Consider the following 18,581-nt stretch of genomic DNA (forward strand, 5'->3'; position numbering starts at 1 on the left):
ATAAACATAAGAATATTTACATTAGGCTGATCTCTTTCACATAAATAGAAAACCAATATTATATATATATTTATATTATTTATTAATATAATTATTATTTTATTATTATAGATTTAGGTTTTCTAGGGTGTCACAGCCGCTCCCGAGTGATATGTGTATAATTTTTGATTAGATTATCCTTAGACTAGGCAACTGTAATTCTATACATTTTTCTTAAGGAATAAATATTAATATGATCTGAAGGCAGCAAGGATTTTTAGACTATACATTATCCTGTATGTATAAAATGCACCACTAATAAAGTGTTTATAAAGTCAGGTTTTTAATATTAATGTATTACATAGATTAAAAAACCTTATACTTAACTGAGCCCAATGTTGATTCAGCGGTGTGCCCGAGAGTGGGATCGCTGTTCTCGCTCTCTCTTCACTGGCTTAGACACAGCGGTGGGAGCCATCGTCTCCTGATGCGTTTAATCACAGCCAGTGTACAGAGAGCAAAGGCAGCGCCGAGCCGCACTGTGTGCCATTTGCTATCGAGGCACTAAGCGGGGGGCTTGGGGTGTTTGAGGGAAGAGGAGGATTAGGGCTATCCCATTTGTTATTTAAAAAAAATAAAAATAAAAAAACTCCCATTACAATCTCTTTAAAAGGGTTGTAAACCTTCGTGTTTTTTCACCTTAATGCATTAAGGTGAAAAAAAACACCTGGCAGTAACTGGCCCCCCAGCCCTCGCCGCGCCCCCCATTTTACTTACCTGAGCCCTGGAACGTGACCCGACAGGGATGCGCCGTCTCTCTGCCTGAGGTATTCTGCTACATGTCTTTGGTAAAAAAAAAAAAAAAAAAAAGAAGATCATGGACAGATGTACGCAGATGATCATGTACAGATGTGCACAGATGATCACTTGGACAGACGATTTTACTGGGACGTATGTGGGGAAGGTGTTTTTACTGTGTGGGGACACTAGTCCAGTGATCAGTGTGTAAAAAGCTGCAAAAAACAGCTCACACTCACTGAGCACGGTCCAGGTGCAGAGAGCCACTCTCCTCACTGACAAGCTCCGTGTGAGAAGGAGGAGAGCCGATCGCCTACCCTGTTTCCCCGAAAATAAGACCAAACGTGATTGTTGGTGACGGCTGCAATATAAGCCTTACCCCCCAAAAAAACCCTAGTTAAAGTCCTTGTAGGTCTTATTTTCAGGGTAGGGCTTATTTTCGGGGAAACAGGGTAGGGCTTATTTGGGGGTATGGCTTATAATGCAGCCATCACCGACAATCACGCTAGGTCTTATTTTGAGGGAAACAGGGTAGCAACTGGCTCTCTATTTACATCACATGATGGCTGTGATTGGGCCACTCACAGAGCCCTCCTGCTGATCCGAGATGCACTCGTGTCACCCGGACACGGCACATCGGGATCATACACCTACTCCTTCTGCTTGGACGTTCCTGAACATCCCTCAGGAGGAAGCGCCCACCGGTTTATGTGCAGTGCCCGGGTGGGAAGTAGTTAAAAGAGGCGAAGTTCACCTTTTTTTTCCCCTAAATTCTAGCTACTCTATGTACCAATATAGCATTCATGTACTTATTTTGCAAAAATAAAACAGCTTTCCATTGATTCTACACACGCTTACCTCACTCTCGTCATAGCCGTTAAAAAAAAAAAAAAAAAAACTTAAAAGCACTGCTCGATTACTTCTGATGTACTTCCTGGACAAATTTTAGGCCATGGAACAGGAAGGAGTTAACCAGCTGAGGGTAGACGATACGGGGTGTGTGCTAATGAGATCAGCTGGTGAACTCCGTCCTATGTCATGAGCTAAAGTCTGTTCAGGGAGTAAGGCTGGGTTCACACTGGAGCGATGCGGGAACGCCGCAAATCCGCGGCGTTTTCCCGCATCGCATGCCTCCCGCCGGCAGTTCACACTGCCCTATGCGGACTGTTGGGAGTGTCAGTGAAATGTTAATGACACCCCCAGATCAGTTTGCATATCGCAGTGCGATCTGCAAACTCGGACAGGAATCGGATCGCATGGTGTGAACACCCATGCGATCCGATTCTGCTGCGGACCCAAAAAAAAAAATGGGTCCCGTGCGAGTTTGCGGCGGGTGCGATGCGAATTCAGCCATACTATCTGTATGGCTGAACTCGCATCGCACAGAGATTGGATGTGATTTGCACTGCAGTGCGGTGCGAATCACATCCGGTTCTCGCTGCCGCAGCGGTGTGAACCCAGCCTAAGGCAGAAGTAAATCGAGCAGTTTTATTAACCACTTCCTGCCCGCCGGACATCATATGACGTCCTGGATTTTGAGAGGTGATATCTGAATGATGCCTGCGGCTACAGGCATCAGATGGCATCTTTTAGTGCCAGCAATTCCTTACACCATAAGAACGTTCATAGCAGCAGTTCCGCTGCTTGTTGGCTCTTATGGACGGTGAGGGGGGGGGATGTCCCCCCTCCTGCTGCACTCTGGTGCTTCTACCAACTTACTGCTGCCATCGGTGAGTTGGAGAACGAATCGGCTGGCCCCGGATGGTGACCATAGAGATTTCTGGTGGATCAGATAATCCCCAGAGTCTCTAGGATTGTTCGGAGGCCAGGCTCAATGTTATGATGTCACGGCCCGGCCTGTGCATTCAAACAAATGGCGCTGCCTTGGCTGGGAAGCGGAGATAGTTTATTTTTTTTAAATTTCAGGCTTTCCAGCCTAGATGTGAGATGTGGGTCTTATTGACTCTATATCTCACTGTAAAGAGGACCTGTCTTGCTTATTCCTATTACAAGGGATGTTTACATTCCTTGTAATAGGAATAAAAGTCATCAAAAAAAAAAAAGCGTCAAAATAGAAAAATTAAGTAAAATTTAAAAAAATAAAATAAAATAATTGAAAGTGCCCATGTTCCCGCACGCATAAGCAAACTCCGACGCAAGTCCCGCCCACATATGAAAACGTTGTTCAAACCACACATGTGAGATATCGCCGCGAACATTAGCGAGAGCAATAATTCTAGCCCTAGACCTCCTCTAACTCAATATTATATTGAGTTACAGATATTTAAGTACCGAAGTTTGGCGCTATTTCACGAGTGCATGCAATTTTGAAGCATGACATGTTAGGTATCTATTTACCGTATATACTCGAGTATAAGCCGAGATTTTCAGCCTCTTTTTTGAGGCTGAAAGTGCCCCCCTCGGCTTATACTCGAGTCATCGCTGTCTGCCCGCTCGATCAGCGTGTCGAGCAGACAGACAGCGGCCATTCTATAGTTCAAAAGCCGCGCCTCCGGCTCCGCCTTCGCCTGTGATAGGCGGAACACTGAATTTCCCAGCAGCCTGTGTTCCGCCTATCACGGACATCGTATCATCTTCGTACTACGGACGAGGATGATACGATGTACGTGATAGGCGGAACACAGGCTGCTGGGAAATTCAGTGTTCCGCCTATCACAGGCGAAGGCGGCGGCGCAGCTTTTGAATTTTACAATGGCCGCCGAGGCGCCGACGAAGAGGGCACGGGACGGAGGCAAGGCAAGGCACGGCACGGGACGGGACGGGACGGGACGGGACGGAGGCAAGGCACGGCGGCGAGGCACGGAGGCAAGGAGGCAAGGCACGGGACGGAGGCTCGGGACAAAGGCTCGGGACACAGGTAGGCTGGACACACACACACACACACACACACACACACACACACACACACACACGGATGGATACACACACACACAGGGATGGATGGATGGATGGAGACACACACACACAGGGATGGATGGATGGATGGATGGAGACACACACACACAGGGATGGATGGATGGATGGACACACACACACACAGGGATGGATGGACGGACACACAGGGATGGACGGACACACAGGGATGGACGGACACACAGGGATGGACGGACACACAGGGATGGACGGACACACACACAGGGATGGACAGGCATGTCTTACCCTCGGCTTATACACGAGTCAATAAGTTTGCCAGTTTTTTGGGGGGTAAATTGGGGGCCTCGGCTTATATTCGGGTCGGCCTATACTCGAGTATATACGGTACTCTGCATAACATCATCTTTCACATTATGCAAAAAAAATGGGCTAACGTTTGAAAAATTGCTGCGCAAATACCGCGTGAGAGACAAAGTTGCAATGATCGCCATTTTATTCTAGAGGGTCTCTGCTAAAAAAAACATATATAATATTTGGGGGTTCATGTCATTTTCTAGCAAAAAAAATATGATTTTTCATGTAGGAGAGAAATGTCAGAATTGGTCTGGGTGGCAAGTGGTTAAGCAGATATGAAGAAAGTGAAGTGTGTGTAGAATAAATGGAAAGCGGTTTTATTTTTTGCTAAATAAGTACATTATTGATATATTAGTACATAGGGGAGCTGGAATTTAGATTAAAAAAAAAAAACCCTTTGGAGAAAAAAGGTAAAGGTGAACTGATGTTGCATATCCTCCCCAGTCCCCACCCACCTGGTCCCTGATGTACTTATCTCTGGGGCTGCTGTCAGCACACCCAATCCAAACTCTGGGAATTTGAAATCCCTGTCCTCCATCTTCTGTCAGCACTTCCAGGAGAGACCACATGGATTATGATTGGTCAGTGCCGTCAACATTGACTGGGGTGGTGGGGAAGGTGTCTAACAAAATGTAAAGGTGAACAACCACTTTAAGGACATTGTGCAGGCTGCTGGGATACCATGGAAATGTCCTTCCTGCTGCTGAACTTGCAGCATGATAGGGTTAATAGCTCCACGTCTTGCGTGAAGCTTCAGTGAACAATTGGTACGTTTTTTCCTAGGCTAGGTTCACACTTCTGCAGGTCAGGAACACTTGCAAAATCGAGTGCGTTTCCAACGCCCATGCAAAGCACGCTGCTCTTTAGCATACACACTGGGTTGCCATTAATTCTTACCTGTGTTTTCGCACGCGAAACCTGACGGCATTGCAGCACCATGTCATTCTGGGCGGCACAATCAAAAAAAAAAAAAAAAAGGTCCTGGACTTCTTACCCACCTTTCTGCAGGTAGGGCAGCTTAGCGTAAATTTGTCTATGGACAAGTGTAAACAAGGACAATTAGAAAAAATAGGATTTGCCATGGTGAGTGTTGTAAGGCAAACAAGTGTGGATGGGGGCTAACTGAAATGCACTACACTTCATGAAATTAAATGGGTTTCCCTTCACTTAGATGAATACATTGGCTTAACATATTTTGGGCTTTGTGTTTTTACTAGATTTTAGCCAATATCAATATTGCTTTGGGCTGAATGTGATGGTGGTTTACAGGAAACATTGTCAAGGAGGAAATGAAGGACCTGCTATATGCAAATTGGAAACAAAATCTAATTGTTAATAGTATAAACAGGAACTACTTGTTATTGTATTCTTTGTTCTGTGCATGTTGATTTGGAGTGCACCTTTAGACCCCTTTCACACTGGGGCGTTTTTCAGGCGCTTTAGCATTAAAAAAGTGCCTGTACAGCGCTTGAAAGAAGCCTCATCTGCATTCCCAATGTGAAAGCCTGAGTGCTTTCTCACTGAGACCCCTTTCACACTGGGGTGTTTTTGAGGCGCTTTAGCTTAAAGAAAGAAAAAAAAAAAAGCGTCTGTAAAGCGCCTGAAAGAAGCCGCAACTGCAATCCCAATGTGAAAGCCCGAGTGCTTTCACACTGAGGAGGCGCTGCGCTGGCAGGGCGTCAAAAAAAGTCCTGCAAGTAGCTTCTTTGCAGTGCTTTTGGAGCGGTGAATACACCACTCCTAAAGCGCCCCTTCCCATTGAAACCAATTTTTTTTTTAAACCAATGGGAAGCGCCTGAAAAACGCTTGAAATGCGCTTTTGGCAGCGATGCTTTGTGGGCGCATTTAACCCTTTATTTCGCCACTAGCAGGGGTTAAAAGTGCCCCACTAGCGCTTGAAAAAATGCTAGTTTAAGCGGCGCCTTACGAGCATTTTTTCGGGCACTGGCAGTGTGAAAGGGCTCTTAAAGCACTTCGGCTTTCACATAGGGATTGCAGATGAGGCTTCTTTAAAGCGCTTTACAGGCCCTTTTTTTTTTTTTTTTTTAACACTAAAGCGCCTGAAAAACGCCCCAGTGTGAAAGGGGTCTAAAAGCGGAATTCCACCCAAAAGTGGAACTTCCACTTTAAAGCAGGACTCCGCGTTTTTTTTTTTTTTTAAAAGCCAGCAGCTACAAATACTGCAACTGCTGACTTTTAAAATAGTGACACTTACCTGTCCAGCGCGCCCGCGATGTCGGCACCCGAAGCCGATCTCTCGATCGTCTCTCGGGTGCTGCCGCTGCCATCTTGGGTATGGGAATCAGTAAGTGGAGCCTTTCGGCTTCATTTCCCGGTTCCCTACTGCGCATGCGCGAGTCGCGCTGCGCAATAAGGATGGACCCGCTGCCTCTGGGATCTGTGTGTTTCCCAGCAGGCAGCAGGGGACTTTCGGAAAAAGGCGTAATCTACACCCCTTTCCGCAGAGAGCTATCCCGGAAGTGGGTGCAGATACCTGTACTGTACAGGTACCTGCACCTCCCTCCCCCCTGAAAGGTGCCAATTGTGGCGCCGGAGGGGGGAGGATTCCAATGAGCGGAAGGTCCACTTTAGGGTGGACCTCCGCTTTAAGCTCTCCTCATCCCCTGACATGCCACAATTGGCATGTCTTTTTTGGGGGGGGTGTACCTTCTTTTTAGTGGGACTTCCTGTTCTTGACCGCCTAGTCGACTCCTCCTCTCACCCTAGGAGGCCCCTCCCTGCCAGTGCTCTTCCGGGACACGTCATAGGTCCCAGAAGATTGCCTGGCCAATAGCAGAGCACAGTGCGACTCGCGCCCAGCCGTGAAGTCGTAAGCTGTCACAGCCGGGTGCCCACAGTTGCTATGAAGGCGATGGGGAGAGGGGGGAAAGGAGCAAGGTTCTGGGCGCCTTCATCGCTGGACCGTGGGAAAGGTAAGTGTCTGTTTAGAAAAAAAAAAGTCAGCAGCTATACTTTTTGTAGCTACTGACTTTTAATAAACTAAAAAAAAATGGGTGGAACGTTGCTTTACATTTCTATCCTCATCCCATCCATGTTAGCTACTGGTTTTAAAACAATGTCTTTACTTGATCCAACACAAATATAGCAAAAAAATTTATAAATAAAAAAATGATTATCATCTGTAAAAGTTCATTCTTAGCTAAACCTGTCACATCTACATTACGGCATCACCTGACTTCCTAAAAGGTACTTTTTTTTTTTTTAAACGAAACTAATCCTACAATCTAAGGCACTTTTCAAAGTTTCCCATGAGAGGTCTGATCAGGTTTGGTTGTCTGTTTTTCAGCCAAACCCACTCAGCCACTCCATTCTCCTCTATGGGCAGTTGGATGTAAACAGACTTGTTTCCATTTACACCTGGCTACCTCTGGGTCCAATCCGGCAAGGAAACATGCAGCCAATCCGTTTACATCCAGCCGGGCCATAGAGCAGAGCAGGATGTGTCCGCTTATGCAGGCCGGACATGGACCTGTCATTCGGCCACTCCGCTCAGCTCAGCAGAGGATGAGTAGACGGATGCCCTGCTGAGAAAAACCTGAACCCGCCCAAGTGAAAGGGGCTGAATTCTACAATACACCCGGGCGTGTAATATCAGGCAAATACTAGGAGGAAAACAAAACAAATCTAGACCTAAGCAGACAAGCCAAATATATATATATCCCATCAGACAGGAAATTGCCCAATTCACACCTTGTTCATTTCCAGACACACAAAAGGTCATATACACAAGTCATGTGACCTGTATATACGACCCCAATTCCATAAAGTTGGGACACTGTGTAAAATAGATATAAAAACTGAATGCAATGATTTGTAAATCTCAAACCCTGCATTTAAATCAGAATAGAAAACCTATAAAAAAAAAAAAAATAATTAAAAACCTGAGAAAAATGTAAAAATGTAAAAAATCGATGCCAGCAACATGTCTCAACAAAATTGGCAGAAGGCAACAAAAAGCTGGCAAAGCAAGTGTTGCTAACAAAGAAGGGCTGGAAGAACATTTTGAAACCGATTAGGTTAATTGGCAACAGGTCAGTAATACAACTGGAAATAAAAAGAGCATCATAGAGAGTAAGAGGGGGAGATTTACTAAAACTGGTGCACACAAAATTTGGTGGTCCAGTGCATAGTAGCCAATTGGCTTCTAGGTTTTATTGTCAAAGCTTAAAGTGGATGTAAACCCCCCCCAAAATTTTTTTAATTGAGACTCATATCTGTTACAGCAGAGGATGTCTGTTCATCTGTGCCCAGACAAAGAGTTAATCCAGGTCTGAGCAATCCTCTCATCTTTCTTCAGTAAGATAAAAACAGACACACAGAGAAATAGGTGTCCATTTCTTTCCCCTTGCTGTGACTGACAGGTGATTTCCTTATCTCATGCACAAGCGCGAGGCGCATTCTGTGTACTTCACATTGCCCCCCTCCTTTCATCTCCAGCTCTCCCAGGATTGGCTGCTCCACACCTCAGCATGATTGGGCATGCTGAAGTCATGTGGTGACTTTCCTGGGTTTTGACTGGATGTTAATGATCATGGGGCATAATCCATGAGACCAGCAGAATTTCAGTGTAAGAAATATCGATGCCTGGACATCAGGAATGTAGAGGTGGGTGGGGAGTCTACGGACATCACGACTCCACCCACGGAGCCCTGGACAACAGACCTGCCCACAGAATCTGGAGTATTGCAGGGCTCCAAATAGCTAAAGGGGAGATATTTAACACGTAAGGATATATGCAGGAGGCATGTATATCCTTATAGATCAGCACTATGGAAGTAACTTATGCCGCGTACACATGACCGGACTTTCCGGCAGACTAAGTCCGACAGTCTTCGCGTGGACTTTCAGCGGAGTTCCAACAGACTTTCCATACAAACGGACTTGGCCACACACAATCACACCAAAGTCCGATGGATTCGACCGTGATGACGTATGACTGGACTAGAATAAGGAAGTTCATAGCCAGTAGCCAATAGCTGCCCTAGTGTCGGTCATCATCCACCGGACTAGCATACAGAAGAACAGATTTTTTTGACTCGAGTCCATCAGAAAAATTTGAAACATGTTCTAAATCTAAAGTCCGTCTGATTTTTCGATAGCAAAGGTCCGATGAAGCCCACACACACGATCAAATTGTCCAGCCCTGTGTACGTGGCATTAGACTGATGAGAGTGGGTTTACATCCACTTTAAATTGAAGCTGAAATTAGAAGCAGATTGGTTGCTATGCACAGCTGCACCAGATTCTGAGTGCACCAGTTTTAGTACATTTCCCCCCGTGTGTCTCAGAGATGGACTAAGGTTCACCAATCTGTGAAAGGCTGTGTCTAAAACTTGGCAAACAAAATTTCTAAATGATGTTCATCAACATGAAATTACAAAGGATTTTAAATATATCATTTTCTAAATTATATAATATCACAAGATTTCAAAAATCTGGAGAAATCTCTGTGTAAAAGGAACAAGGCCGAAACGCAACATTGGATGCCCATGATCTTTGGGACATACGATGGCACTGCGTTAACACGCATGATTCTATTAAGGACATCACTGCATGGGCTCAGGTATACTTCCAAAAATCCCCGTCTTTGAACACAGCTCACCGTGCCATCCAAACAACTTATTTGGAATTGGAGTAGTAAGAGGTTCTGTTATTAAAAGTACTAAATCCTCACATTTTGTAATCAATTAATTAAACTTGTATGGACCAGTTGAGCCGAGGAAAAAAAATGCTTAAGAAAAGCCCAGAAACGCTTCAAATCTGTTGTCTATATCACCTCAGCCTCTAGGTTCCTCAGTGTTGCTTTCCTGTACTTCTAATCGGGGAGTACACACTGTCACAAAAATTCCTCTAATCTCCCTACTCAGGACAACATATCCATTATTCCAAGTGCCACTGCAGCCACAGTGAATGTGTGTCCCGTCTAGTCCTCCCTGGCTGAACAGGCAGAGCCACAACATCAGCTTGGAGTCTCTCATAGGAGTGCATTGAGGGAGGACTCCATGGGATCCTTGGAGGGGACAGAGCCACGCTGGGGTAAGGAACCTAGGGAGGTGATCTTTGGACTGGCTCAACTGAAAAGAGAGGTGGGCTTTTAAACAGAATGAGGTAGCACACAGCTAATTTTCTTTTTTGTGCCTTGAGGTCCTCTGTTACCTTATGAATAGGTTGTTTTTCTATTTCTCTCTTTTTAAGTTGTGCTGGCTGCCAGCAATTAAACACTGGGTACAGTTTTTTCACCTGGCAGTGTTGAACAAAATGTTAAGAAAAGTTATCTGTCAAATACAAAGTTTCCTCTGTAAAAACCGAGGCGAGGAAACATCAAAGACATACTATACAAAGCACCACAGCGTGAGCCTCATAAAATACCATAACTGCCATGAGCTTGCTACAAGTGCACAAGATAATGAGCTGTAATGTGACTTGTTTTAAAGGAGAAGTATGGCCAAAGCTCTTTTGGTAATAATTCTCCTGGGGATCACAGTGTGTTCTGCACTCCACACATAAAGCACTCCTGGTATTTATTGCCTCCCACTGTTAGTGCAATTTGGCTACACCCACTGTTTGATACTGTTCAGTGAGGGGGACGTGGTTGCATTCCTGCACTTATTCTCTAAGAAAAAAGTCCCGGATAAAATTTATACAGTCTTACAGATAAACCAGCCCTTTGAGGCAACCATAATGCTGATGTGGCCCAGGAAGAAATGAAGTTTTACATTCTCTGGCTTTGGCTCTCTAGTGGCACTGGGTTTTTAAGAACATAGCTTGTCCTATTCAGCAGTCATGGACAAATTTGTTAGTACTCTTCCATGAAAGAAGAAGAACCCGAGAATTTCTCTATAATACCTAACTTAAAACTAACAAAAGTAATTGGCATCCATTATGGTTTATTGCATATTTAATTCAAAATCATACTTTGCTTTTTAATGGGTGTAATATTTTAAGTAAAATAAATGAAAATGCAATGGACAAAAATATTGGCACTGAATATTTTGTTGCATGAGCTTTTGAGGCAATGCTGCAAACAAGTGCTTTCCGTGGCTCTCAATGCGACTTCTGCATTAACCAACAGGTTGTTTGACCCATTCTTCTTAAAGAAACTGCTCCAGCCATCTCACATTTCAAGGGTATGGTCTGCAGAGTTCATGTTTCAGGGCCATAGATTTTCAATAAGATTCAGATCAGAGCTCACAGAAGGCCACTTCAAAATAGTTCAGTGTTTTATTCGTGAGTGCTTTTAGCTGCGTGTTTATAGTTCTTATCCTGTTGGAGGACCCAAAACCTGCGACTGAGACAGAACCTGCTGACACTGGGCAGTAAGTGTTGCTCCAGATTTTCTTAATAGTTTTGCGATTTCATCCTGCCCTGCACAGGTTCAAAGCACTCAATGCCAGACACAGTAAAGCAGCCCCAAAACATAACTGAGCCTTCTGCATGTGTTAAAGTAGTTATGGTGTCTTCCTTGGAAGTACATTTTTTTATATCTGTAATAGAGCTGATGTGACTTGTCAAAAAGCATACATTTTTGTCTCATCTGTCCAAAAGGACAATCTCATAAATATTGTGGCTTGTAGGGGGTAGGAAGACAGAGTAGGGGACAGCTGGAACCCCACTCAACTTTTAGAGGGCCATTCAACAGACTAATATAATTCCAAGTCTTCGAAAGTTGAATGAACATTCATGAAACCTAACAGTTAGTGAGGTCAAATTGAGGTTTGTGTTCAGCCTCAATCAGAAAATTCCAAAGAAGCAGGTTGGAAAGTTTTTCTTAAACGGTGAATGTAGTTTTCGGTTTCATTCCAAAATCAAAATGTTAAAAGTATTACGATATTTGAAATACTTTCAAAAGACATTTACCAAGTCATCAAATTTACTGATGAGAATTTTAGTATGAATGTTCGTAAGACTGTCTTTTTCCCTGTTGGAGACTTTTCCACATTATTTGTCTTGTGAGAATATAAAAAAAAGAATAGTGGTTCTAATTTTTCCAGTCTATCAAAAATAAAATAAAAAACACCACATAAACATGGCTGGAGATTTTTTTTTATATATATATATATATATATATATATATATATATATATATATATATATATATATATATATATATATATAATTTTATTTTTTATTTTTATTTTTTTATGCACTTTAAGATCCATGCCTAGTGACACAACAGATCGAAATGCACTAACTGAAATAACATCCCTATAATAGACCAGCATGACGTCAGGCCATATACAAGCTGTTACCATGAACACTCTGCTCTATAACCTGTTATCTACTTTATAACAGCAAAGTCTGTCTACACAATTAGGTGACAACATCAACTATATTAAAACATTGATAAAATTGATCAAGTCAAATACTTATTTACACTTACCGGATATCATTTCTCACAGACCAAAACAAGCACCAGTTCTATAGCCAATCTCTGTTACTCATTTCAGAACATTTTACTATAATTATCTTCTATTTTTATACATCATGCATCCAGTACAAACCCTTTCATTAAAAAGGTATTGGAACACATACAATGAAGCGAGTCAAAATTATTTCATGGACCAAATGGCTGTGAAGTTATAGAACAAGACAAATCTATCAACGTATAGTTTAAAAAAATATATATATATAGATCAAAACATTGGATTGCATGTACAGCCACTGGAAAAGCAGAATGGTCAGGTTGAACATTTTTTTTTTAGACATCTCCTTTGCAGGGATAGGCACGGACCAAGGCTGTGGTGGGCAATTTTCCAAACTACAGACCTTAGCGAAAGACACCAAGGGTACATTTCAAAATTAAAACCATCAAAAAAACACTGTCTACTCTCTGGCCTAGTTCTACAAGTAGAAATACGTTTAAAATAACATTTATATAAAGTCTGCTTGTAGTATACCATTATAAAAGGTTTAAAAGACTTTCAAAATGTTTACCTTTTATATTTTTTGGTTGTATTCAGATGCTGCAGCAGCATCAGAGTCCTTTGTAGACGTGTATGAAGTAGCAATACGTAAACATGTATCCCCTTTGGAGCAGGGTCCCACAGATCCCCCTTTGGAGCAGGGTCCCCCATAGATTTCCCTTACATTATAATCCAATTCTTCTAGTGGAGCTATAGGAATAGGACACATACAGGACTCACTAGAAAGCTGGGGGCCAGAGGACTGAGACCAGGCACAAGCAGGTTTAGAGAAGGAAGTTTGGTTCTCCTCCTCTGATGGTTAGGGCCTGGTGGGTGGGGCAAGCACCTGATTGGTTGATAGGATGCCGGGGTGGTCCTACCAACCAGATGGCAGCAGCAGGGGGAGTTGGATCAGTGGATGCTGTGACTGTCAGACAGCAAACTCATCTGTCTGCTCTTCTGATCAACTCCCCGAGGTCCCATGCAAAACAGGTGGCCGCAGACTCTGCAAGTGTCTGTGTACGGACACCTTGCTGATCCCCGTTCCTTTGATCCCAATCAATAAAGGCCTACTGTTTGCAAATATATGCATGATGATATAATGGTAAAAGCACATGTGCACACAGATGCCAGGTCATGTTCCTGTCAAACAAAGAAAGCTAATGGAGTTCTGAAAGTAACACAATTGAATTCACGCTTGTACTTTGTAAAGACTGCAATTCCCTTTCACCACAGCAAAATTATCACAATCTTAAAATTTAGAATACGACTCTCCTCCAGAAGACTCTTGACTCTTGGGATAATACTGAAACTCATGAGTTCACGCATGTCTTTTTCACTAGAGGTGGATACGCATTTACATACAATAGCATCTTTACAAGCCCTAACATAAGAGAAATAAAAAACAGGGAGATGCATCCCACAGCCTGTCACTTTCCATCAGTTATCTTCCTAGTGCTAGAAAGGAAATCTGACTTGATGCTCCCTTTTCTGCACTTTCACACACTAGTGTGAATGTTGAGAGAGTTAGGGGAGTTCTTACCTGTTTCCAGAGAAAGGAGTCATCAACGTTTAGCCTCCAAGATATGATGAGATGCAGAGAGGACAAGATGACTCCACTCAGTACTGCCGCCCGCATGCGTACAGGAAGCAATGTGTAGATGATGTAGATGAAAAAAACACTCCACCAGATTCCTTCAGAGGCACTACGTGGGGTGACCATAAAGACCCCAAGAATTTGTACTGCAAACAGGACGGCAATAACTAGGTAACTGACAATCCACATGTAGTCTTGGTGAAAGCCATTACGATTGCAGATAACCATGACAGACAGAAACGAAGTCATGGCAATAGCAAGTACACAAACATAAGGTATCCGGAGCTCCCCATGAGTGCAATGAAAAATCAACATAACCAGACAGACCAGTACCAGGGCCCCCATCAGCATAGTTAGACTGCTCTGGTTCATCTGGAAGAAATAGCGTTGGTACAGTCGTTCCAGTTTTGCAGACTGAAATTTCTTTGACTGGAACACTTGTAAGAACCTAGTCCAGCACTCTTTAAGTGTTAGGTGGTGCTCTCCCTCCTCCATGCCCACTGCTTCCATTGAACCTGTTTTGGAGCCCTTGACTTCCCCGTCCTCAAAACCAAGAGCAACAGATTTGAGGCCCAGGTCTCCACCCACACCTTTCTTTCCGTAATGGTCCTCTTGCCAAGTGCAACGGAGGCTAAAGTTGTTGCGGCTGTTGCGCTCCATCTCAGGGTCTTGTAGGCAGCTCATGTAACGGGGACCACACAAAGATGTGTTCTTGCGCTTTCCCTTCTTTCCATTGCGCTCCCCCCATGCCGTCTTGCGTTCATCCACTTTGGGAACCAAGATACCACTAAACCACGACATTTTGCTGCAAGACAAAATGAGACTGGTGAGAAAAACCGGCAAGTTTAATTGGTAGTTTCATGTTTGGATGAAATAGTGGAAGACAATTTGGTTAGTGCATCATATAACCTAATGGTGTTTATTTAGTAAAACTGGAGTGCAGCTGTGCATAATAGGCAATCATCTTCTAAACAAAAAAATAAAATCTGGAAGCCAATTGGTTTCTATGCAGAGCTGCACTAGATAGATGCACTGTCCAGTTTTAGCAAATCAAACCCATAATGTGAAAAAGTCTACTGATCCCTGGATTAGCATCTCTGTCAGGTTGGGGACATAAAACTGTCTTCATCTGTTTTGGTGATTATTGCCACTGAGACAGAAAGGGAAGGGAAAGAACAAGTTCTTATGACAAAAGTTGGGAAAACTAATCACTTTGGAGAGATTTCCTTTATGAAATGAGCTGTTAGGTACTAACAAAATAGGATGTAATTAAGACCAATACAAAGTTGGCATTAACAAACAGGCAGAGTGCCTATCTTTGTACGTGGTGTTGCATGATGGTACATTTGCTTCCACTAACCACTCCCTCTTCCCACCTTTCACTGGTTGTCAGGGACACTGTCAGTTTTACAGCTGAATGGCTACTTCCAACAAGTAATCCTGGTCATTTAATTTGCCCACTGTCTGATATTAATCACAAAGGGAACCGATTTGATTGGGAACAAGGGTGCCTGAATCCACATCAGGCTCCACATAACCAACTACAAAACTCCTTGGCCACCATACTGTCACTGTGCAACAGGTGAAGCAGCAGGCTAGTGGCTCAGCTGCACTGAGATTGGAATGTCAGTATAATCACTCTGGCCTCAGTGCGCATCCATACAAAAAATGTCTGTGCTTGTCCGAAATTCATGTACCGGTTTCCAATACGTACATGAATTTGAGGCAAGTACCAATATTTGGCATGAAGAGGCATGACAAAAAATTCTAAAAAGTGTCCTCAACACTATATATGATGTCCTGATACTATGTTAAATCAGTTTTTAAGACTCATTAACTCTTAGTTAAATTTGAAGTGAAGCCATTCCCTCAGAGAAGACAGTGACTGCTAGGAGCTATAGCAGCTGATAGCGATAATCGCAGGTAAAACAGTAGGATGGCTGTACCCAAGTTGAACGATCAACTTGGTACATTCAGCCGCAATGTGCCGTTTGCTGCTGGCAATGTGCTGTTAAACACAGCAATCAACCCAAACCCAATATATATGAAGTCTATAAATTAAGCTTTTTGGGCAAGGGAGATGGTCAGAAATGGTGACTACACACCTACTGTGACACTGTCCCTTCTAGGTGTGGGGGGGGTATGGGACTCATTTTGTATGTAGTGTTATTGTTGATTATTATTCTTTTATGAAGCAATTTCATTGTGACTTGTTGCAATGACAATAAAGTATCTTAACTTATAAAATACAATGGCTTTAGAACTTCGAGTCACAGAAACAAGCATGCAAAATATAGAAAAAATAAAAATAAAAAACTGGAAAGCGACTGAGGAAAAGGAAAGGAAAAAATAATGGACATTCTTAAAAAGGCCATACCAGGGATTCTATAAAAAAAACATAAAAAATTGTCTACACTTCTATGAAGTTACCGTACCTCTCCTGACTGTGTGGTGGTAGCTTCCCAGAAGCTCCTGGCTGGGTAGGTGATACACGACATTTATTCCGTCGGGTGGAGAGGTGGGGGGTGACCTCTGCTTCCGAGCTGGCTAATTCAATTACATTAGGAGGGAGATCAGGAGAGATTTCAATTGGGCACCTGGAAGAAACAAAAGCACTGTCAAATAATAGCCTACTATATAAAAACACACAGGTAAGGATTTGAGTTAACATTTTACAGCAGTTCAAGATGCAGACCACATATACTGCATTTAATAGGATGACAAATAACTGCACTGTTTTAGAATCTAAATACAGGTGGTCCCCTGGTTACAAACAAGATAGGCTCTGTAGGTTTGTTCTTAAGGTGAATTTGTATGCAAGTCGGAACAGGTACATTTTGTAAGTGTAACTCCAAACAAAAAAATATTTTTTACGTTTTTCTGGATAGCAAAGGGAAGGGTTAACACCCCTGTAACATTTGTTTTGCCGTCTGTGCCCTTGTTCAGACTACTTCACCTTACTTTCTGTCCCAATGACAATTGTCTTTTGAAAATTTGGGGTTGTTGTGGAAACGAGGATTGGTGATACATCTACCGTGGACACTCCTTTTTCCCCATGAAAACTCTCACAGGAGTGAATTTCCCCTCACTTCCAGTTGTCTCCCTCCATTTGTAAGAGTCATTTGTTGGTTGTTTGTAACCCGGGACCCCCTGTAGATACAATAGGAAATGTAACAGACACTGATAAATTGAGTTCATGATTATACCTGGGAACTCAGAAAACCCATTCATTTTAGTTATTTTATTGTGTGTATTCGGGAAGGATAGGGGTGTTCTCCTGAACATACTACTAACTGATATTTGTAAAACTAGGTTTTGTTTACATTATGTGTAAACCTTTCTCAGAGATATAGGAGGTGAAAGTATTTAAGTTAATCCTTTATAGTGGCCAACATCATTTACAAGAGAGCCAACATTTCAATACAATACTATTTACATCTTTTATAGCTTCATCTGTAGTTACATTCTTTGATTAAACAAAAAAAAAAAAAAAACAATTGGAGATGATTCAAGGCACATTCAGAGACAGCCATTCATAGGCTCATCTAGCAGAATAGTAATCAGACAAGTTAAAATCTCGTCTGATTGCTAGTATTTTCCATATGATAATCTGGAACCAGATGTGCAGCATGTTTTCCCCATCCTGCTCTATGGGCCAACCATGAATGGATGCATGTGGTCATTTGTATTTAGTAACCTGCTGAAAGATTAGACATTTGCCTAAGGCTCTATTCACATCTGACGTGACAATTTACTGGAGTTTTTTGGGCATTTTTCTTAAGCTTTTTTGCAGCTTTTAAAAAATGTTTTAGAAGCATATTACAAGCATTTTACAGCTTCAAGCATTTTTTTTTTTTAGCCAATAGAAAGCATTAAGGGGAGAAGGAGAGGAAATTTGTGGTTGAAAACTGCTGCTTGAGCAGAAAAAAAGTAACAAAACGCTTGTAAAACGCTCAAGTCAGGTGTTTCTATTGAAGTCTATGGGGCCAAAGGCTGCCAAAGAGAAGCTTGTGTACTTTGAGCTTCAGGAGTTTTGCTTCAGGCGACAGAATGCTCAGATGTCAGGGGTCATTGAAAATAATGGGATTTAGTTTGTTGAGCGTTTTAGAGCTACGAGCTTCAAGCAGAAAATCGCTCAGGTGTGAACAAGGCCTAAGGCCCTGTAAACACCATAAGAAAATCAGATGATGTTTCACAGCAGGTCGAAACAGAGGATGGTACTAATTGTAAAAAAGTCTCAAAAGCTCCCCCCCCCTTTTACTACTGCTTATTGTTTCTGATCATGCGCAGTCTTTCGCATCCAACTTTCTCGAAAAAAAGTACAAAAACGATACACATTAACTTCTTCAAATCTGTGCTATAGCATCAGTCCCGATCAAGGAGAGCTCCCGCCAGCTCATCTGTGCCCACCTGTGCCACCTGCCAGCGCACAACAGTGCCACCTGCCAGCACACAACAGTGCCACCTGCCAGCACACAACAGTGCCACCTGCCAGTGCCTACCAGCGCCATCCATCAGTGCCCACCAGCCATCAG

General features: G+C 42.9%; 1 protein-coding gene across 2 annotated transcripts in view; it reads right to left on the reverse strand.

Moving 5' to 3' along the window:
- Positions 1–18,581, reverse strand: part of ADCY6 (adenylate cyclase 6) — a 357,827-nt gene that overhangs the window by 249,869 nt on the left and 89,377 nt on the right. For both annotated transcript variants that reach the window (XM_077483314.1, XM_077483312.1), the window contains exons 2-3: positions 16,482–16,643; positions 13,993–14,851 (exon numbers count right to left, since the gene is read on the reverse strand). In XM_077483314.1, coding sequence (XP_077339440.1) covers positions 13,993–14,847 — 855 coding nt within the window. In that variant the 5' untranslated portion in view covers positions 14,848–14,851; positions 16,482–16,643. The remainder of the gene's footprint in view (positions 1–13,992; positions 14,852–16,481; positions 16,644–18,581) is intronic.

Source organism: Lithobates pipiens, unplaced genomic scaffold (assembly GCF_037356315.1).
Source record: "Lithobates pipiens isolate NorthernLeopardFrog02 unplaced genomic scaffold, aLitPip1_a1.2 Scaffold_16, whole genome shotgun sequence".
In the NCBI taxonomy this organism is placed as follows: domain Eukaryota; kingdom Metazoa; phylum Chordata; class Amphibia; order Anura; family Ranidae; genus Lithobates; species Lithobates pipiens.